We start from the raw sequence: 20,004 nt of genomic DNA on the forward strand, positions 1-20,004 counted from the left end.
TGGGTTCAGAGACACAGGGGGGAGTGGGACAATGTAAGGCACTGGGTTCAGAGACACAGGGGGAGTGGGACAATGTAAGGCACTGGGTTCAGAGACACAGGGGGAGTGGGACAATGTAAGGCACTGGGTTCAGAGACACAGGGGGGAGTGGGACAATGTAAGGCACTGGGTTCAGAGACACAGGGGGAGTGGGACAATGTAAGGCACTGGGTTCAGAGACACAGGGTAACAAATTGGAAGTCTGCTAAGTTCCGCCAAATGAGCCTGGGAAACCCACCTGACCCTCCAAGCCAATTTTCTCAGTTAAACAAATCAAGAATAATCACCTTGCAACCTCATGCTGAAGGTTGAACAACATGTAGGTCAAAACTCAATAGCTCCTGGCAGGCTAGAAGGGTAACAAAAAGAGCTATTTTATCTCCTTCCCCTTACAGAGCCAAGAATGAGTAAAGACAGGAACAAGTTACGTCCTCTTCTGAGTCTCAGAGAGGGTGACTGGCCCCATCTAAGGCTCAGGATGAGATTAAATGAGATGTTGAGCCACTGTTAGATGTCCTTGCTTGTTCAGCACCTCCCTTGTCTCCACTGTTAGAACCAACCCTGTCTGAGGCCAGTGAGACAGAGGCTTTGCTGTGAAGCTGACATTTTTTGTGATGAGTTACCCAGGTGATGTGGAGCACCACAAAGAACAGCGACAGCGAAGACAAAAGTACCAATGGGCAGGAGCCGAAGGGAATGCTCAGAAAGGGTTTTCTGAGGAACCCTGGAGAAGAAGGAATGGCCACCTAGGATCACAGGCCCAGAGGGGTCAGGCGAGTGCTCAGAGGGCCAGTAGTAGGGTAAGATAGGCACAGTAAGACACATGTCCTCTCAGCAGGTCAGCCGGCTATATGCAGAGGTAAGCAAACGGGTGAAGGGTATGGTTCCCATCTGGCAGAAGTTTCAGAACTAGACTGTGAGATCAGGAATTGGGGGCAAACCTCCTATTCCAGAAACAGGCAGACAGACAGGAGGACCAAAATTCAAAGTTATCCTCTGCTATGAAGTGAGCTCCAGGCTAACCTAAGCCTTATCAGGACCTGTCTAGAGCAAACAAGAACAACAGAGTGAATGCACTAAGCACCACTGATGATTGTTTTAAAATAGTACAGGGGTGTAGGGGGGTGAGCTGGAGATGGCTCAGCAGTTAAGAGTGTATATTGCTCTTAAAGAGAACCCGAGTTCACTTCCTAGTACCGCGTCACCTCAGCCAGGTTCAAGAGAAGCCAAAGTCATCTGCCGCCTGTACTCTGAAAGGAGGACTGCCACTTTGACTAACAAGGCAACCATGAAGTGTGGGCTGAAGTGCTTGGACTGTGACATCCAGGACTGCAATCCCATTAGGTATGTGATGGGGGAGGGACTCTGGGGAACACACACAGGATACCCAGGTACTCCCAAAGAAGCCCCATACCATGCCTCCTCGATGAAGCCAATGACAAATTTGCGCACTTCAATGGACTTGTCTGCTTGGAAAGCGATGATCTCCTGCAATGTCAGAGGGAAGATGGATCAGACCACACTAAGGAGCATTACCTCACCTTTATCCCGCCCCCAGGCTGATCACTCACATCCAGAAAGTTGTCAAGCAGGGTGGGGTCTTTGTTGATGATCAGCTCCTGGACCTAGGAGGAACAGACATAAAACCAGGCTCCAAAGCCAAGCACAATGGCTCTTGCTCATAATCCCAGTACTTGGAAGGCTGAGACGGGATTGTCATGCTATCAAGACAGCCTGGAGTATGGACTCTATCTTTAAAAACTAAAACTAGGGCTGGAGAGATGGTTCAGAGGTTAAGAGCACTGGCTGCTATTCCATAAGTCCTGAGTTCAAATACCAACAACCGCATGATGGCTCATGACCATCTATAATGAGATCTATAATAAGATCTACTGCCCTCTTCTGTCATACAGGCATACATACAGGCAGAACACTGTATACAATAAAAACTAAAAATAAGGGCCAGCAAGATGGCTTAGTGGGTAAAGTGCTAGTCACCCATGCCTGAAGATTTAAATAGCATCTCTAGGAGCTGTTTGGTAGAGAGAGCCAACTCCAGTAAGCCGTCCTCTGACATCATATGCTTGGTCAGGCACACTTGAAATAAAGAACATAAAAATAAGGGTTGGGGAGATGCTCAATGGGTAGAGCACTCCCTCAGCAAGCACGCACAGAGTTTGGATCTCCAGAGCACCACAGCTGCAGCCCCAGCACTTCAGAGGCAGAGACAAGCTCCCAGGCAGCTGACTAGCTAGACTCTCTGGGTTCTACTGAGAGACCCTGCCTTAATAAAGTGGAGAGTGACTGAGGAATACACGTCATCTTTAGGTCTTTACATGTATGCACATATGCATGCATCTCATACCACGCTACCAAGCACCTACATCCATGTGAACAAGCACACATGCATACCAGAGATACAGGGAAAATAAAAAATTCTTAATTTAAATATAGGGTTGGAGAGATAGCTCAGGAGTTAAGAGTACTGGCTGTTCTTCCAGAGGACTAGGTTTGTTTTTTGCTTTTTTTAAAGTTTTTTTTACTTATTTTCACTTTAAGAACATTAGTGTTCTTAAATACTTTCTAGTACCGCGTCACCTCAGCCAGGTTCAAGAGAAGTCAAAGTCATCTGCCGCCTGTACTCTGAAAGGAGGACTGCCACTTTGACTAACAAGGGGAGGGACTCTGGGGAACACAGAGTCTGCATGTATGTCTGTGTGAAGGTGTCGAATTCCTTGGAACTGGAGTTACAGACAGTTGTGAGCTGTTATGTGAGTTCTGGGAATTGAACCCAGGTCCTTTGGAAGAACGGTTGGTGCTCTTAACCTCAGAGCCATCTCGCCAGTCCCAAGAATTAGGTTTGATTCCCAGCACCCAGTCACAACCATCTGACTCCAGCGCCAAGGTGATCTAAAGCCCTATTCTGGCCTTTGTCAGCATTGTATGCACATGGCGCATATACACACATGTAGGCAAAACACATAAAAATAACAAAGAAACAAACGTCAAGTAAAAAAATAAACCCAGATCCACACAGACAAGAATAGGAAGGAAACAGCACTGGTGGTTCTGGCATCCCTGACCCCGAGCCTCAAAAGCTATGCTGTATCAGACCCTCACAGATCAAGGTTCTCACAGGCCACTGGGAAGCTTCCCTGCGCCTGTAGAGGGGAGGCAGGTCCTGGTCAGCAGCGAGGACACTATATCCAAAAGTACTAAACAAAAGGGAGTTGAGCCTCGTAGCATAGGCCTATGATTCAAGCTTCTTGAGGAGACAGGAAGATTACAAGTTCAACACCTGCCGAAGCTGCAGAGTAAACTTATGATAGTTTTAAGACAGCCAGGACTACATAGAGAGACCCTGTCTCAAAAAAACCAAATAAATGAATGAACAAATTTGAATAAATAGTAAAAGAGACGAGAATGTAACTCAGCAAAAGAGTGCTTGTCCAGCAAGCCAAGGCTCTAAATCCAATCCCAAGGATAAGGTAAAGAAAAGGGGGAAAAACCCTAGGGTTCCTGCCTTCCTGAGGTTCAGCCTCCTTTCTGTTTGAGACAGGGTTTCTCTGTAGCTTTGGAGCCTGTCCTGGAACTAGCTCTTGTAGACCAGGCTGGCCTCGAACTCATAAAAATCCGCCTGCCTCTGCCTCCCGAGTGCTGGGATTAAAGGCGTGCACCACCACCGCCCAGCTTCAGCCTCCTTTTACCTATCTGCCAGTTCTCTATCTTTACAATGGCAGCAACCGGTAAGCATTCAGACCATTTACTGAGACCGCCTACATGTCAGGGCTTTTTATGTTTTGAGACGGGCTCTTAACTATCTCAAAGCTGGAAGTTTTAGCTAGGCTGACTAGTCAGCGGGCTCCCAGGATTTACCTTTTTCCACTCCCAGAGCTGAGGTCATATTCATAGCCATGCCCAATGGGTATTGGAAGTTTAAACCCAAATCCTTTTGCTTTCACAGTGAGCCATCACCAAAGTTCCCACACTCTTTGAAAATAATACCTCCTCCTAGACATCCTCCTGAAAAACCAAAGCTGGTCCAAAACCTCAATGATACAAATCCAAGTGTTGCTGGTAAGTCACCTTCATAAGCAACCATCACTAGCATTCACTCTACTGCACTCACGGGATGGGTTGTCACCTTCTGACCACATGCTGAACAAGGGTCCTGAACTAGGCAAGGTAGTCCCACAGTCTTTAAAGTATATTTTTTCTTCATGCTGCCGGGGAGAAGGATCCCAAGGCTTTGTACTTTTTTTTTTTTTTTTAATAAATGTTACCTTTTTTTAAAATTTTTATTTATTTATTAAGTATACAGTGTTCTGCCAGAAGAGGGCACCAGATCCCATTATAGATGGTTGTGAACTACCATGTGGTTGCTGGGGATTGAACTCAAGACCTCTGGAAGAACAGCCAGTGCTCTTAACCTCTGAGCCATCTCTCCAGCCCCAGCTTTGTACTTTTTTAAGTAAAGAGAATGTCGACCACTGAGCCACACCCCAGCCCCTCACTGGGGGATTCTAGGCAGGGGCTCTACCACTGAACCACACCCCGGCCCCTCACTGGGGGATTTTAGACAGGGACTCTACCATTGAGCTATGTCCCCAGCCCTCACTGGGGGATTCTAGGTAGGGGCTCTGCCACCAAGCTGTGCCTTCACCCTATCCAATGACCTCTGAATGCCATCTTGGCTTCTTATTCTGAAGGACCCCTATCCTCTTCTACTTTAGTACACGCTTTGGTGCTGTGTCTGGTTATGCCTTTCGTCTCTTCTTCCTCCAGCACTCGGTTCAGATGTCCCCCTTCAGAAAACTCTCCCCGACTCCCTATCCTGGACAGGTTAGGCGATCTCTCTGGATTCTGCTTGTCAGTCCTGCCCACTATGGGTCGTCACTGTTTGGTCACCCTACTAGACCATGGAGAGAGAAAAGGCACAGGATCTGCAGGTGGACCCCACAATCCAAGGGCTACTTTGGCCAGCTACTAGCAGAGTGACCTTAGAGTCATTCTCTACACTGAGGTCTGCTTCTCTGTGATCCCTCCACCTGCTACCCCCAGGCCCAGATTTGGAGGGTACTGAATAAGCATGCTGTGCAGTGCTGCACTCTGGGATACAGGTATGTACAAGTGCAGTCGTGAATGAGTGTATCACAGGTGAGTGTCCTCGTGAAGGTATATATCACAGGTGTGTATGTGTGTGTATAGGCACGAATGAGTGCAGGCATGTGTGACTTTGGGTGTTACCAATGCTCTCTCAGTAACTCTATACCCTGCCCCTGTCCTGCCCTCTCTCTACCTTACCCCCCAACTCACCTGTTTGAGCACTGTGATCTTTGAGTCATTGGTGATCAGCGCTGCCTGGTTTAGAAGATCCACCACCTGGAAGGAGGGACGAGCCAGGCGTCACACACAGGCCAGGCCAATCCCCACAGTCCTCCTGAGCTCTGCTGCTGGGCAGCGTCATGCAAAGGCTCTCACTGCCGAGTCCTCAGCTATACTCACCCTCTCAGAAGTAGTCATGCCATCAATGCCTGGTCCTTCCTCTTGTGTGAAAAACTGTGATGCCACGCTCCGGCGGGTGACACTGTCCCCGCTGCCACTTGCCATGACTGCTGTCAGGTTCTCCCTAAAAAAGAAACTAGTAAGTTTCCCTATCCAGTCCTCCTTCCTCTAGGTTGCATAGAGAACTTATGTTCATGCGCAGAGTGTCCAATGGCAGGAGAACGATGTCCCAGTCAGAGGTACATACAATGCTTCATCTCCAATACTTTTATTATTTTCTTAAACACAGGATGTCATGCAGGTTGGGCTGGTCTAGTAGTCAAAAATGGCCATCAATTCCTACTCCTTCTGTCTGTGCCTCCCAAGAGCTGGAATTTCAGGTGTGCACAGCCACAAATAGTTCCAGGCCAGCCAGGGCTGCATAGTGAGACCCATCTCAAGGAAAAAAAAAAAAAAAGGGAAGAAAGGCCACCTACAATTAGGTATGGTGGTGCCTATCTCTCATCTCAGCATTTTCAAGATGCAAATAGATGAAAACAACAGGAGTCACACAGTGAGTTCAGAACCAGTCAGGGCTTCTTCATATTGTCTTCAAAAAAGAAAGAAAGAAAGAAAGAAAGACAGACAGACAGACAGACAGACAGACTCATTGCAAGACAGCATCCTTAAGCTGTTCCTTCTATGAAAGTGAGAGAGAGGAACTTCCACACAGTTAGCATAAAATCATACTGACAAGTCCATGAAGTAACTCAGAGCAGACATCACGTACAGCAAGAGCTCTTACACAGGCGACACCTACATACTGATGGGCTCTGCAAGTTGAGGGACAGTGCTGAAGAGCATGTACAAGGTCCCGCGTGGCACAGGATGGACCCCGGGATAAATGAGCAAGCCAACAGACAGGGCTGTAAAAAGAAACTGAGAGGGAAGCCGGGCAGGAACACACTCTCTAGTCATAGCAGTCCTGGAGTCTGAGGCAGGAGGATTGTGAGTTCTAGGCCAACTGTAGAGCTAAGCAAGACCCTGCCTCGAGAGAAAGGAAGAAGAATTATGGAAAATGTAAAATCTCTACACACTGACAGAACTCTGTGAAGACCAGCAGAGTGAGAGAGAGTTGAGAGGGAGGCCTGGTAAATGAAGAAAACCAAAGTCAGGGTAGTGTAATCCTGGCAGTCAGGAGGTAGAAGTGGGACTGGAGAGATGGCTCAGTGGGTAGAGTAATAGCTGCTCTCCAGAGAACCTGCATTTGTTGATCTCCAGCACCCATATGACAGCTCAGAACTGTAATGCTCGTCCTGGGGGATATGAAACCCTCTCTGGCCTCCACAGGTACATTGTACATACTTGGCATTGACACATAAATGTAGCATTAATACCCATACATATACAGATTAAATTAAAACAAATAAATTAGTCCTAAATTATGCAACTGAAAATCTAAGAAGACAGCATTGGACGTAACTAAGTTTAAATGGATTTAACCTATAAACTAAACAGAAACACTCCTGCTAGACATCACAGGCTAATAAATAAATAAATAAATAGTTGGGCAGTGATGGTGCACACTTTTAATCTAGAGTTCCAGGACAGTCAGGGCTACACAGAGAAATATACATACATACATACATACACACATAAAAGTAGTAAGTCTATTGAAAAAGGCTGTAGAATGAAAGTAACTTGGTGGTCTCCATGGATTATAAACCCTAGACCATGCTGGCCTCAAACCCAGAGGTCCACCTGCCTCTACCCGCCCAGCTAAAGGTGTATGCCACTAGCCCAGCTAACTGTTCTCTTTTAAAAGAACCTAACATTTTGAGTCAGATGTGAAGGGCTGTCATTCCCACATCTTGCTTAGAGTCAGGGTCATAGTCAAAGTCCTGCCCTCAAGACCTACAAAGTCTTCTAGATGGTAGCCTTGTCTCCCTCTGGCTACTTTGCAGCTAGCTCACCTCACCCTGTACACCCCTTTCTCTAAGTCTATTTCTTCTCTTGTCCCCAGAGATCTAGTCTTTCCTCCCTAGGGAGGCCTTCCCCACTCTAAATTTACACACACACCCTGTGCAATCCAATGTGTTCCTTTTGTCTCATGCTACTGACCATCACCACGCCCCATGTCTGTTCATTAAGCAAAGGGGCATGACCACCGGCCATGACACACCACAATGCTCCTTGGACCAGAAGAAACTGTCCACTCTTTTTCTGGATGATACATCAAGAACCAACAAAACTTTCCTTTCTCTTTGGTTTACTCTTTAATTTTCTGGGTTTTGTTTTGTCTTGAGTATATATTCCTATTTTTCTTTTTGACTATTAAATTCAGTCCCTTATTTAAAATAGCACTGTTTGGCCAGATGGGGTGGCATACCCTTTTAATTCCAGCACTAGCAGCAGAGGCAAAATGATCTCTTAGGGCCACTCCGTTTAAAAAAAAAAATCAGTACTGTTGGGGCTGAGGACAGAGCTCAGTTGGTACTCAGTTGTTTAATATGCAAAAGCCCCAGGTTTCATCCCCAGCACCACAGAAAAGCAGTGGTGTAAAATTCAAGATCATCCTCTATACACAGTGAGTCGGGAAGCCAGGTTGGGCCAGGAGACCTTACCACAAACAAAAGAGCAGTGTTCAAGTGAAATCCATACACCTTCTGGCACACATTAAAACCATCTCTTACTGGGCGCTGAAGGCGCCTGCCTTCAATCCCAGCACTTGGGAGGAAGAAGCAGGTGGATCTCTTGAGAGTTTAAGCCCAGCCTGGTCTATAGTGTGAGTTCCAGGACAGCCAGAGCTGTTACACAAAGAAATTTTATCTCAAAAAAACAAACAAACAAAAAAACCTCTCTCCAGCTGGCTAGCAATGGAACCCAAGGCCCCTGTGTGCCAGGCAAGTGCTCCACCACTACGCTATATTCTCAGTCCTTTTTGCTGTTTGAACTTAGAGACAGGGTCTCACTAAGTTGCCCAGGCTGCCAGTAAACTCATTCTGTAGTCCTGTCAAGGACTAGAACTTTGTGATCCTCCTGCCTCAGTTTTAAGTAGCTGGAGTAACAAACAGGTGCGTGCCACCAAGCCTGGCTTAACTCATCTCCAGAAGACTTAAAATACTTAATGCAGTTTAAATACTATGTAAATGGTGCTACACTGTATTGTTTAGGGACTGATGCTTTAAAAAAAAAAAAGAAGAAGAAGAAGAAGAAGAAGAAGAAGCTACACATGGCCAATGTTAATTGGTTTCCTGAATATTTCAATCTAAGGTTGGCTGAATTCACAAATGTGAACTTCTGGATGAATGGCTGTCAACTTGTACATAAACTATTTTCTATTTCACTGTTTTTCTCTTAATAAATGCTAGAACTCTACTTTTCTCCTTCCTTTTTTTCTACATCTGCAAATCATTTTATTACATAAATGTAATTACTGATTTCAGACAGCTGCCTACTGAAGAATAGCTGCAATTCTTGCAGTCTGGCTATCTAAAACACTAAGGTTGCTGACTCCCTCCTTGCTGGAGCTCAGCAGTGAACTGCTCCTCCCACAAGGAAGTACAACAACTACAACAACTCCCCTGTTACCCTAAGGAGTGGATCTCCTCCGAGTGGTGTTTTTTTTTTTTTTTCATTCATTCAACGAATATCAACTGAGCCAGTCCAGTGTGGGATGTGAGCTGTGCTGGGAGCCAGGTTCGGACCAAGACACACCCAGTCCTCGCCCACACAGAGCTCAGGGTCAGCGGCATCCTTAAGACAGCACAAAAATAAAACCTTAATAACAAAGTCGACCACACGTGAAGGGAGGGAAAAGCACGGGGACCTATGAGAGCCTTCAGCTGGAGGATTTGGGGGAAGGGTGAGAAACCAGGGCTTCATAGGGGAAGTGACGTGCGATGCCGAGCCCCCTAACCCCAAGGATGAAAGGGAGTTAGTCAGGCCGATGGATAACAGAATGTTTCGAGAGTGGAGGAATGCGGGTCGGGGGAGCACAGCCTGTGCAAAGGCCCCGAGCCCGGAAGGCACATGGCCGATTTGAGGTCGTGAAGAGCCAGTTGCAGCTGTGCTCAGCGGAGGCTGAACCAAGGCGCAGACTGGAGGCGGAGGAGGTCCGCGGGCGGACTTCTGCGAGGGCCACGTTGGAACTTGGACCGCGGGGGACTGGGTAGTCAAGGAAGGGTCCTAGGCAGTGGGGGGAAGAAGCAAGGGCCCTGGCGCCGCTGCTCCCGGCCCTCCCCGAGGCCCTCCCCGCCGCTCGCGCCCCGGCCTAGTCAGCGCCCCTCCTCCCCTCGCCCCAGGCCCTTACGCCGCCACCCGCTCACCGCGGCTCCGGCCTCCGTCCCCCTCGCGCCCCCTCAGCAGCGCCTCTCCAAAGACGCTGCCGCCGCCATCTTCCGCCTGCCGCCGTGACACAGCGCAGGCGCTGCACTAGTAGGGCCGCCGGGAAATGGAGTCCCGCACTGCGGACCGTCCCCGCCCCTACGGCGTGCCGCGTCGGCAGCCGACCGCCCTCCCCGGGTGTCCACCGGGGCTGCCGCCATTTCCGGCCTTCGAGCGCCATGCCTTTTGGGAAATGTAGTCCGTGGTGCGCAGGCGCTGGACGGAAATGGAAACGGAGGCTTCTGGGAAATGGAGTTCTCGGGGGTCGGAGGCCCCACCTCCCTAGACGGCAGGCTGTCGTTAGAGTGGAGAGTGCTGTGAGCAGAGCTCTTGGGTCTTGGAGATCTGATGTCTTAACGGGATCTGAGCAAAAGCTCTGAGCCTTTCCACCGCTGGCCCTGAGCCTGTACACAGCCTGCAGCACTTGCAGTCGTCGAAAGCCTCAGTCTTCCCGTCTGTCCAATGAGAATGTGACTTCAAGAATCTCTGCGGGCTACTTACGGTGTCGTTCAGGGACCGGTGGAGTCCTGAACACTGTCTACCTCTTCTCCTTCGTGGTGGACATGCGGGGCTGTGGCGTCTTCCTCTCTTAGGTGAAGATGATGGAACACCTCGAGGCGGAAAGATTCCCCCTCTCCTCGCGTTGTGACTCTAGGGCTCTTGGATTCAGCAGTGTGTGGTCTTACACCCCCACCCCCGGTAGCTCCCCCACTCTTCATCCATGGCTAGCTCCCAGGTGCCAGGACTGTGGCTCCCGGTGCCTAAGGTCTGTCTCCTTGCGGTCCCGCAGGGGGCGCCCCAATCCGAGCGTGCGGCCCTAGGGGAGGTGGGAGGAGAGCCCGGGGCGGGCCAGGGCGGGGGTGTCCCGGCTATAAAAAGTGACTGCCTCCCAAGGCGCCTGGGCCAGCGGGACTCCCGGGCTGCGAGCCTCAGTTCGCAACTCGGGGCCAGTGCCTGCCGAGAGACCGGAGCTCTCGGTTCCCCTGGGGGGCTGCAGCCTGGGCGTGTGGGGGCGCAGGCCCGGGGGATGCTGGGCTCGGTGAAGATGGAGGCTCATGACCTGGCCGAGTGGAGCTACTACCCGGAGGCGGGCGAGGTGTGTCCCCGGGGATGGCGGAGCGGGAAATGGGGGCAGGTGTGGGGCTGCGGGCTTAAATGCAAACAGGGGCCGTGTTGTGGGCCCAGATGAGAGCAAAGACCCGGGGACACAGACACCAGGTGTGGGAGCCCGGAGCAGGGGGACAAGGCTTGGGAGAGCGATTGAGACAAGCAAGTCGAGGCGATCGTTTGCTTCCAAACGAAGAAATGCTAGCAAGAAAACCTTGAGGTCACACACTTGAAAGATGTTGAGACCCTGATAAAAATGAAAAAATTGGAGGTGGGATTCGGGGCTCTAGGATAGGGGATGGAGCTGGAGGACCTAAAGAAACGAGGTTCAAAGTAGAGAGGATGGGTTAGGAACCCCCACTATGGAAAGTCTGTGGTGAAAGTTTAGGGTTAAAGACGGGGCGGGGGGGGGCGGGCTTTGGGCGGATGGGATCAGAATTAGGGTTCTGGAGAGCCTTATAAGGTAGGGGCCGAAATAAGGGTTATCAGGGTCCTTTTGGAGAACTTACTGTAACAGGTGGCTTAGGTAGACTAGCCCTCAGATGACGTCAGCCTTGGGAGATCAAAAGACATATGGGCATCCACACCTGTGTGGTAGGAATCAGTCTTCACCTCGCATCCTTACCATGACCTTCTGCAGGAACCCCCTTCAGACTATGCACAATCTAGTCATTGCTAGATTTACCTTAATTCCTTCGCCCCAACCAACAGAAAGTCCCTCTTCACGTCTAACTCCTGTTTGTCCTGGTGCAAGGGACTTATTCATTGTTCAGTCGCCCTGTAATCCATATTGTGATGGGGAAAGGACATGAGGTTCTGGACCCATAGATCCTAACCAAAGAGACTTAAGGTATGGGGGCTCACCAATAGTCATTTAGTAATTGAGGGGGGTAACTAGGGTCTGTATTTTCAAGTTGTGGGGTTGGACTCCCGATTTGGTCAGGGGCCTGGGAGGGGTCCTGTCCTGGGTCTGGGGAGGGGTTAAGGGGGCAGAGCCGTCGGGGAAGGGATTGGGACTGTGTGGAGATGGAAGGGAGAGGGCTGGAGATGTTGGTAATATTATGGGGAAGGCAGAGGCCAGGGTGGTCCGTGGAGGCTTTCAGGTGGTTGGGAGTGTGATCAGTGGGTTTAGGGTCAGCCCCAAATAGGTCCTTCTGGGGACACAGCTAAAGAAGTTAGTCTGGGGGAGGGGGTCTAGGGAGGAGAAACTAAAGTTTGGGGGTGGCATGTGGATGCCCCCCGCCACCCAGTTGAGGAGACAGTGTATATGGAGACTCAGAAATTGACAAACCAGTCGTGGTTCTCCATGCCTGTAAACCTAGCACTTGGGAAACTGAGGCAGGGGAATGACAAGTTTGAGATTGGCTACATAGCAAGTTCCAGGCCATCTTGACCTGCTATAGAATGAGATCTTGGGGGAAGGGGAGTGAGGTGAGGCCAGCCTAAATGTAACTTTGGAAGAGTCAGCATAAGGAGAGACTGGATGGTTTGGAGTTACTGTTGAAAGTCCGTGCCCCCGCCCCATTCCCGCTCTCCCCCACCTCCTATCCCCTACCCCTTTTCTCAGCCATGCACCGCAGGGTACTGGCAGTACTGGCAGCACCTGCCGCTTCTCAGCAGGAAAGCCCACCTCTCTCCTTGCTCTTGAGAACAATGAGTGGGTTACATTCTGCTAGGAATAAGAATAGGCAAGACCCCCTCCAATGGTTTCTGCTGGGGGGGCGCAGAGAGGTTAATACCCGTGTCCTACTCTGTGGCCAGCTGGCTCTTGGAGAGTGACCATCCTGGGGTAAACCCATAGAACCTTAGGCTTCTACACATTACCTGTCCCAGCATTTCTCCCCACCCTCCCCCCGTTTTAGAGATGGGCAGTAGGGCACCCTGCAGGGTGCTGGGGTCCTCAGGTTGGGTCTGGAACTGGACGTGTCTCCCTGCTGCCTAGCACACCCTTCTCCAGAAACAATAAGGAAATGAAAAGGGAGAAATTGCCGCCTCCCAGGTGGGGATGCAGGTCCCCTGAGGGCTTCCCCCCACTCTCAACCGCACCCTGAGTAGGGGAGATCCGGTTCAGACCCGGACATCAGGGGTTCATCCCAGCCTTGGGGCGTGGGAAAGCCTAGGGTGGATTAGAGCAGCTGGAGTGCTTGAGGTCAGACCTCAAGAAGAACTTCCGGGTGGGTGGGGAGCCAGAAAAGGAAGGTCCTGATGTCCCAGCGTTGGAGAAGTAGAGTGAGGTACAAAGGGATTAAGAGACTCTGGATCCCCCTAAAGCCATCACTTTTCCCTTCGAAGGAGAGGGGCAGTGGAGGAGGGCTGGAACCAGGCTCCTGGGGGTTAAGCTGCACACAGGTCTTGGGGGAAGGGAGAGAGAGAGTCAAAGAGGGGGAGACTGAGGCCAAGAGATGAGTTGGTGAGCGACAAACTCTGGATGGGAGAGGAAAGAGATGGATCAGGGGGACAGACACTGGAAGGGGAGGGGTGCGGAGCTTCTGGGCTGGGGCTGGAGAGACACATCGTGGGAGGATAGCAATGGCCAGTGCAAGAGCCAGGGGTGGTGGTAAATGCCTTTAATCCCTGCACTAGGGAGGGGGGAGGCAGGAGAAGTGCCTTACATCTGGAGGCAGCCAGGGACCCATAGCAAGACCCTATGTCAGAGGGAGGGAAGGAGGAATAACAGTAAGAGACCTAACAAAAAGAGCTGCCTGCAGAGCCAAGTGTGGTGGAAGTACCTGTAAAGTCAGCCTTCGGGAAGTGGGGGCAGGGATTCAAGGCTATCCTTGTCTATATAGCAAAAGCTTCCTGTGGGGGTGTCTGGTGCGGGGAGAGGTGGCTCAACAATTAAGAGTGCCATACTGCTCTTGCAAAGGACCTGAGTTCAATTCCCAGCATCCACATTAAGCAGCTCAAAGCTGCCTATAATTCCTGATCCAGGGGATCTGAAAGCCTTTTCTGGCCTCCCTCAGCACCTACACTCACTTGTACATACCCAAAACAGATACCTACATAGAATGAAAAAAAAAAAAAAAGCTACATGGGACTGTAGCACGCTTGGTAAAATGTTTGCCTGATGTGTAGACAGCCCTGGCTTTGGTTCTCTGGTTCCCAGCATGATCTAAAGCAGGCATGCTGCCCGGGCTTGTAATCTCAGCTCTTGGGAGGTAGAGCAGAAGAATCAGGAGTTCAAGGTTATCCTAGGTTAGTTCAAGGATAGCCTGGGCTACACAATATTCTTGTCAAGGGAGGAAGGAGGGAAGGGAAAAAAGAGCTACCTGGAGAGACTGGCAGAAGGAGTAGGTAGTTGTCACCTGTCCCTGACTCCCTAAGCTGTTCTGACAGCTCCCTTTGTTCTCTGGACCTCGAGTCCAGCTAATTCTCACAGTGTCAGAGGACCAGAAACCCGGTGGTTTCCATTCAGTCAGCACCAAGTCTAAGGTCCCTCCAAGCTGTGAGATCCCAGCTGGGAAAAGGGAGGGTGCTCAGGCATATGGAAGACTGGAAGAGAGAGGAGGGAGGATAGTGGGGAGACAGGGTAGGTGTATCTAGAAATAGGAGGGCCATCCAGCAAGCTTAGTGTTTTTGTTGCTCTTTAGGATCACTGACTTCCGGCTAGACTGTCGGCTCCACAAGGGTGGGCACTTCTGGCTGTCCTGACTCTGCAACTTTTATAGCATGGTCCAGGACATCTGTCATGCCCAGGTTCTGGACTCCCAAGATCCTTTTGCTTCCTTTCTGTGTTTCCCTCATCCACTGACAACTTCTCTGGGCCATAGCTGACTCACTGTAAAGTGGGTGTCAAAAGAACTCTTTAAGCAAGGAGTGTGGCTCAGTGATAGAGCCCCTGCCTAGAATCCCCCAGTGAGGGGCTGGGGTGTGGCTCAGTGATAGAGCCCCTGCTTAGAATCCCCCAGTAAGGGGCTGGGGTGTGGCTCAGTGATAGAGCCCCTGCCTAGAATCCCCCAGTAAGGGGCTGGGGTGTGGCTCAGTGGCTAGTGTGTATTATTCAAGTCTCTGCACTAACCATAGAACATGACAGTATCACAGTAATAATAGCGTACACACATGTGTTTGTAAGGACTACAGATAATACCTGTGAAATGCTTGGGTCACTCCTGGCACAGTGTCAATGATGGGCAAATGCCTGTTAAAGCTGGGAATGGCAATACCTACCTACAATCCCAGCACTAGAGAGGCTGAGGCTGTTGCAGAAGAATATGCAGGTGCTGATTTGTTATCAAAAAAAGCATTTCAATATGTAACCCAGACTTTTCTTCAGTGCACATTGATCCTCCTGCCTTGGCCTATCGGGTGCCAGGATCACAGGTGTGAGCCACCACTGTGAGCCTGCCTATGATTCTGGGAAACACAGTAGTGTATACTGAGCTAAGGGCACATGTTCTTCTATGTGAACATTTCTGAAAATGGGGTGCATTTGTAAATTCTTTAAAGTTTATATCGTTTGTTTATATAAGTAGAAGTGTGTGTGTTTGCACATGCATGAGTATATTTCTGTGTGTGCACATATATATGTATGTGTATGTCTTGTGCACATACACACTGTTGGAGAGGAGACTTCTTGCAGGAAATGGAGATCTGACCCCCTCTTTTGGCCTCCTTGGCCACTAGGCACCGATGTGATATACACCCATAAATGCAAGCAAAGCAATCATATACATAAAATAAATTTTTAAAAAGAACAAGAAAAAAATGGAAAGCCACTGATTTGTTACATAAATCAACCTTTCAGCTGACTTGGCTAACTTTGATTGATTTCTCAATTATTTTCAAATCAGATAATTGATTTCTCAACTTTACTGTGATCAGAACTTCTTCCTGCCCCCCCCCCACCTTTTTTTAAGATATGAAGCCCTGGCTAGTCTAAAAGTTGCTATGTAGACCAGGCTGGCCTTGATGGCCTGTGTCTGCCTCTTAGGTGTTGAGATTAAAGTTAGGTACCACTGTGCCTAGCAAGGAGACATTTAAAACCTATTATTACATTTTAAATATTGTTTGTTTGTTTGTTTTGTTTTTTGAGACAGGGTTTTTCTGTAGCTTTGGAGCATGTCCTGGAACTAGCTCCTGTAGACCAGGCTGGCCTCAAACTCACAAAGATCCACCTGCCTCTGCCTCTCTAGTGCTGGGATTAAAGGCATGCGTCACCACCACCGACTTTTGGAGCCAGTCCTGAAACAAGCTCTGTAGACCAGGCTGGCCTCGAACTCACAGAGATCTGCCTGCTTCTGCCTCTCTAGTGCTGGGATTAAAGGTGTGTGCTACCATTGCCTGGCTTTGAAGATTAATTTTAATTATGTATATGTGTATAGTTATGTGCCTGTGAGGGCAGGTGCTCCAGAAGGCTAGAGGTGTCATATCCCCCTGGGTCTAGAATTATAGGAAGTTGTGAGATGCCCAATGGAGATGCTGGGAACTGTCCTCCGGAAGAGCAGTCAGTGCTCTTAACTGCTGAGCCAGCTCTCCAGCCCTCAAACCCTCTCTGTACTATTAAAACATCATTGAAGAAGCAGGGCGTGCAAGCCTTTAATCTCAGCACTCTGGAGGCAGAGGCAGGTGGATCTTTGTGAGTTCGAGGCCAGCCTGGTCTACAGGAGCTAGTTCCAGGACAGGCTCCAAGGCTACAGAGAAACCCTGTCTCAAAAACAAACAAACAAAAAGGATAGTGAGTTTGAGAGCGGCATTAGCTACACACACAGTGAATTTCTGTCTCAAAGACAAATAAATAAATAGAATTTAGTGAGAAGAGAGACGCTATCTTCTACTTTTGCTACACAGCTGGCAAGATATGAGTACAAGCTAGACCTTTGGTCTATTGCAATAGCGGATGTCACAGATCAATGAAAAGCTCGTTATGCACTCATATGAAAGAGGGTACAAAAGGTTGACAAAATTTTTCTTTTTTGATTTACTAGAGATTGAATCCAGGCTCTCCTGTATGCTAGATAAGCAATCTACCACTGAGCCACACCCTAGCCCCTCCCTGGGGGATTCTAGGCAGGGGCTCTACCACTGAGCCACACCCTAGCCCCTCACTGGGGGATTCTAGGCAGGGGTTCTACCACTGAGCCACGCCCTAGCCCCTCACTGGGGGATTCTAGGCAGGAGCTCTACCACTGAGCCATGCCCTAGCCCCTTACTGGGGGATTCTAGGAAGGGGCTCTACCACTGAGCCACACCTCCTGCCCTTTTTATTATATTTTGGGTCAATATCCTAGAAGTCTCTCTGAAGCCCAGGCTGGCCCTGAATTTGTGATTATTAGCTTCCCAAGTAGCTGGGATTACAGACTGTACCATCATGCCTGGTAGAACTGATACTTTTACTGTGATTTTGAAAATGGTTTTGAAGTTAGGCAGTGAATGTGCCTTTTAATCCCAGCACTCAGGAGGCAGAGGAAGGTAGATCTATTTCTGTGAGTTCAAGGTCAGCCTGGTCTACAAGGGAGTTCCAGGACAGCCAGGGCTGTTACACAGAGAGACCCTGTCTTGAAAAGAAAAGAAAAGAAAAAGAAGAAGAAGAGAGAGAGAGAGAAAGAAAGAGAAAAGAAAAAAAAATGGTCTTGAGCCAGCCTAGCCAGGTGTAGTGGTACAAGCCTGTGACCCTTTGGGAGGTGGATTAAGAGCTCTGCGCTCAGGAGGCAGAGGCAGGCGGATCTCTGTGAGTTCCAAGTCAGCCTGGTCTACACAATGAGACTGTGTACTAAACAACAAAAATTAAAAAATGAAAATGGCCTTAACCTGGCAGATACCTGAAACCGGTTTCAGAGACTCCCTCGGTGTTTGAGACCACCCGTGCTTCCTTCCCAAACCCGTGTTCAAGCGTGACCTTGAGGGTGTGGAAGGCAACAGAACCCTGGAGTGCAAATGGACAGCAACCTCTGGAGAGAGGGAATGGTGGGAGGGACTTGTAGAAAAGGCAAGATGGGCAGATGAGCTGGGTTTGACGGCCCACACCTGTATTCCCAGCAACTGGAAGGTAGAGGCAGGAGGATGGAGAATTCCAAGTCATCTTGGCTGCATAGCGAGTTTGGGGCTGGTTAGGGCTGTGTGAGACTCTCTTGAGAAGGCATAAATGGACCTGTATTCAGGAGCTCCTTTGCCGAGCAAAACAGTGAAGAGACACTGACCACATCTCTTGTTTCTTTCACCACAGGTGTACTCTCCGGTGACTCCCATGCCCACCATGGCCCCTCTTAACTCCTACATGACCTTGAACCCTCTCAGCTCTCCCTACCCTCCAGGAGGGCTTCAGGCCTCCCCACTGCCTACAGGACCCCTGGCACCCCCAGCCACCACAGCACCCCTGGGGCCCACCTTCCCAGGCCTGGGTACTGGTGGCAACAGTGGAAGCAGTACTTCCGGCTACGGAGCCCCAGGGTCCGGGCTGGTACCTGGCAAGGAGATGGCAAAGGGGGTACCGGCGTCCACTGGCCCATGCCAAGCCACCATATTCCTACATCTCTCTCATCACTATGGCCATCCAACAGGCGCCAGGCAAAATGCTGACCCTGAGTGAGATCTACCAATGGATCATGGACCTCTTCCCATACTACCGGGAGAACCAGCAACGCTGGCAGAACTCCATCCGGCACTCACTGTCCTTCAATGACTGCTTTGTCAAGGTGGCACGCTCCCCAGACAAGCCGGGCAAAGGCTCCTACTGGGCCTTACATCCCAGCTCCGGGAACATGTTTGAGAACGGCTGCTACCTTCGGCGTCAGAAACGCTTCAAGTTGGAGGAGAAGGCGAAGAAAGGAACCACCAGGAATGGCGCGGTGGGGTCAGCCACCTCTGCCACAACCACAGTGGCCACAGTAGTCACCTCTCAGGCTCAGCCCCAGCCTGTGCCTTCTGAGCCTGAGGCCCAGAATGGGGAAGATGTGGGGGGTCTGGACTGCGCCTCTCCCCCTTCTTCCACACCCTATTTCACTGGCTTGGAGCTCCCAGGGGAACTGAAGTTGGATGCACCCTACAACTTCAACCACCCCTTCTCTATCAACAACCTGATGTCAGAACAGACATCAGCACCTTCCAAACTGGATGTGGGGTTTGGAGGCTACGGGGCTGAGAGTGGGGAGCCAGGGGTCTATTACCAGAGCCTCTATTCCCGCTCTCTGCTCAACGCATCCTAGCAGGGCAAATGGGAACACGGTGGGGGTTAACTGTGACAGACACCCGGTTCTTGGGCTCTGGTCCTTCTGGTCACACTTTGCTTGTCCCATTGATTAGCATGTTACTTGGTGTATTACTGTGATGACCCATTGGCTACTGTGGTAACTGTCATGGACTCCCTGGTGGGCCTTGGGTGGCGGTGTTGTGATGGCAGCTATGCTGGGTATACTGTGAAAGCTGCTATATTGAGAGAAGCCGTTGGCTGACCCAGTGGGTCTCCATGTAGGATGACATCTTGTTTGGCCCTTTGGAAGCTGTGATGGACATCTGGATTGACCTGAATGTGTGACTGTCACGCCACGTCTTTTTCGGCCCACTGTTTCCTGGGATCACTTCTTTTGTTTTGGCAGACTTCTTGATATAACAGATGCCAAGTTGGCCACCACATCACACGATGTCTTTTTGACACACTGGATGCACGGAGGGCCACCATATTGTCAAGGTGACATTGCAGCTGTTATGCACCACGATGGCAACCACAGGCAGGCCTGTCATCACCATCTCCTTGGTGTGGGTTGGGTGAGGGGGTAGAGTCGAGGAGACACTGTGATTTTTCTCTGAAGCCCATCCCCACCCTGGCTATGAGAAAGGGCTGGTGTGGGGGACTCTTCCTGAGGTCAAGTTCTTGCCTGGGACTTGGGATACTGGCTGGGTTAGGCCATTAAAAAGGCACCTTTTCCGTCTCATGAGTGTCTCTTTCTTTGGGGGAACCCTGTGGGCTCAACCCCCAAATTTGTGTTCCTGTGATCTTCCCATCCTGGAAAGCTGGTGGCCTCTGGGGGGGAAGGGCTAGGGGAATGCAGCAAC

General features: G+C 50.0%; 2 protein-coding genes across 2 annotated transcripts in view; one reads left to right on the plus strand and one right to left on the minus strand.

The window, feature by feature from the left end:
• Positions 1 to 10,003, minus strand: part of Sympk (symplekin scaffold protein) — a 33,783-nt gene extending 23,780 nt beyond the window's left edge. Inside the window, exons 1-5 of the mRNA XM_087908573.1 lie at positions 9,852 to 10,003; positions 5,545 to 5,668; positions 5,356 to 5,421; positions 1,611 to 1,664; positions 1,454 to 1,527 (exon numbers count right to left, since the gene is read on the minus strand). Of these exons, the coding sequence (XP_087764699.1) occupies positions 1,454 to 1,527; positions 1,611 to 1,664; positions 5,356 to 5,421; positions 5,545 to 5,649 (299 nt within the window). The 5' untranslated portion in view covers positions 5,650 to 5,668; positions 9,852 to 10,003. The remainder of the gene's footprint in view (positions 1 to 1,453; positions 1,528 to 1,610; positions 1,665 to 5,355; positions 5,422 to 5,544; positions 5,669 to 9,851) is intronic.
• Positions 10,004 to 10,786: 783 nt separating this feature from the next.
• On the plus strand, positions 10,787 to 19,883 carry Foxa3 (forkhead box A3). The gene is given in 3 exon segments (XM_048433394.3): positions 10,787 to 11,005; positions 18,179 to 18,436; positions 18,438 to 19,883. Coding segments are annotated over 3 exon segments (1,047 nt in total). The 5' UTR covers positions 10,787 to 10,936; the 3' UTR covers positions 19,158 to 19,883.
• Positions 19,884 to 20,004: the final 121 nt, after the last annotated feature.

Source organism: Myodes glareolus, chromosome 1, assembly GCF_982192425.1.
Source record: "Myodes glareolus chromosome 1, mMyoGla1.1, whole genome shotgun sequence".
NCBI lineage: Eukaryota > Metazoa > Chordata > Mammalia > Rodentia > Cricetidae > Myodes > Myodes glareolus.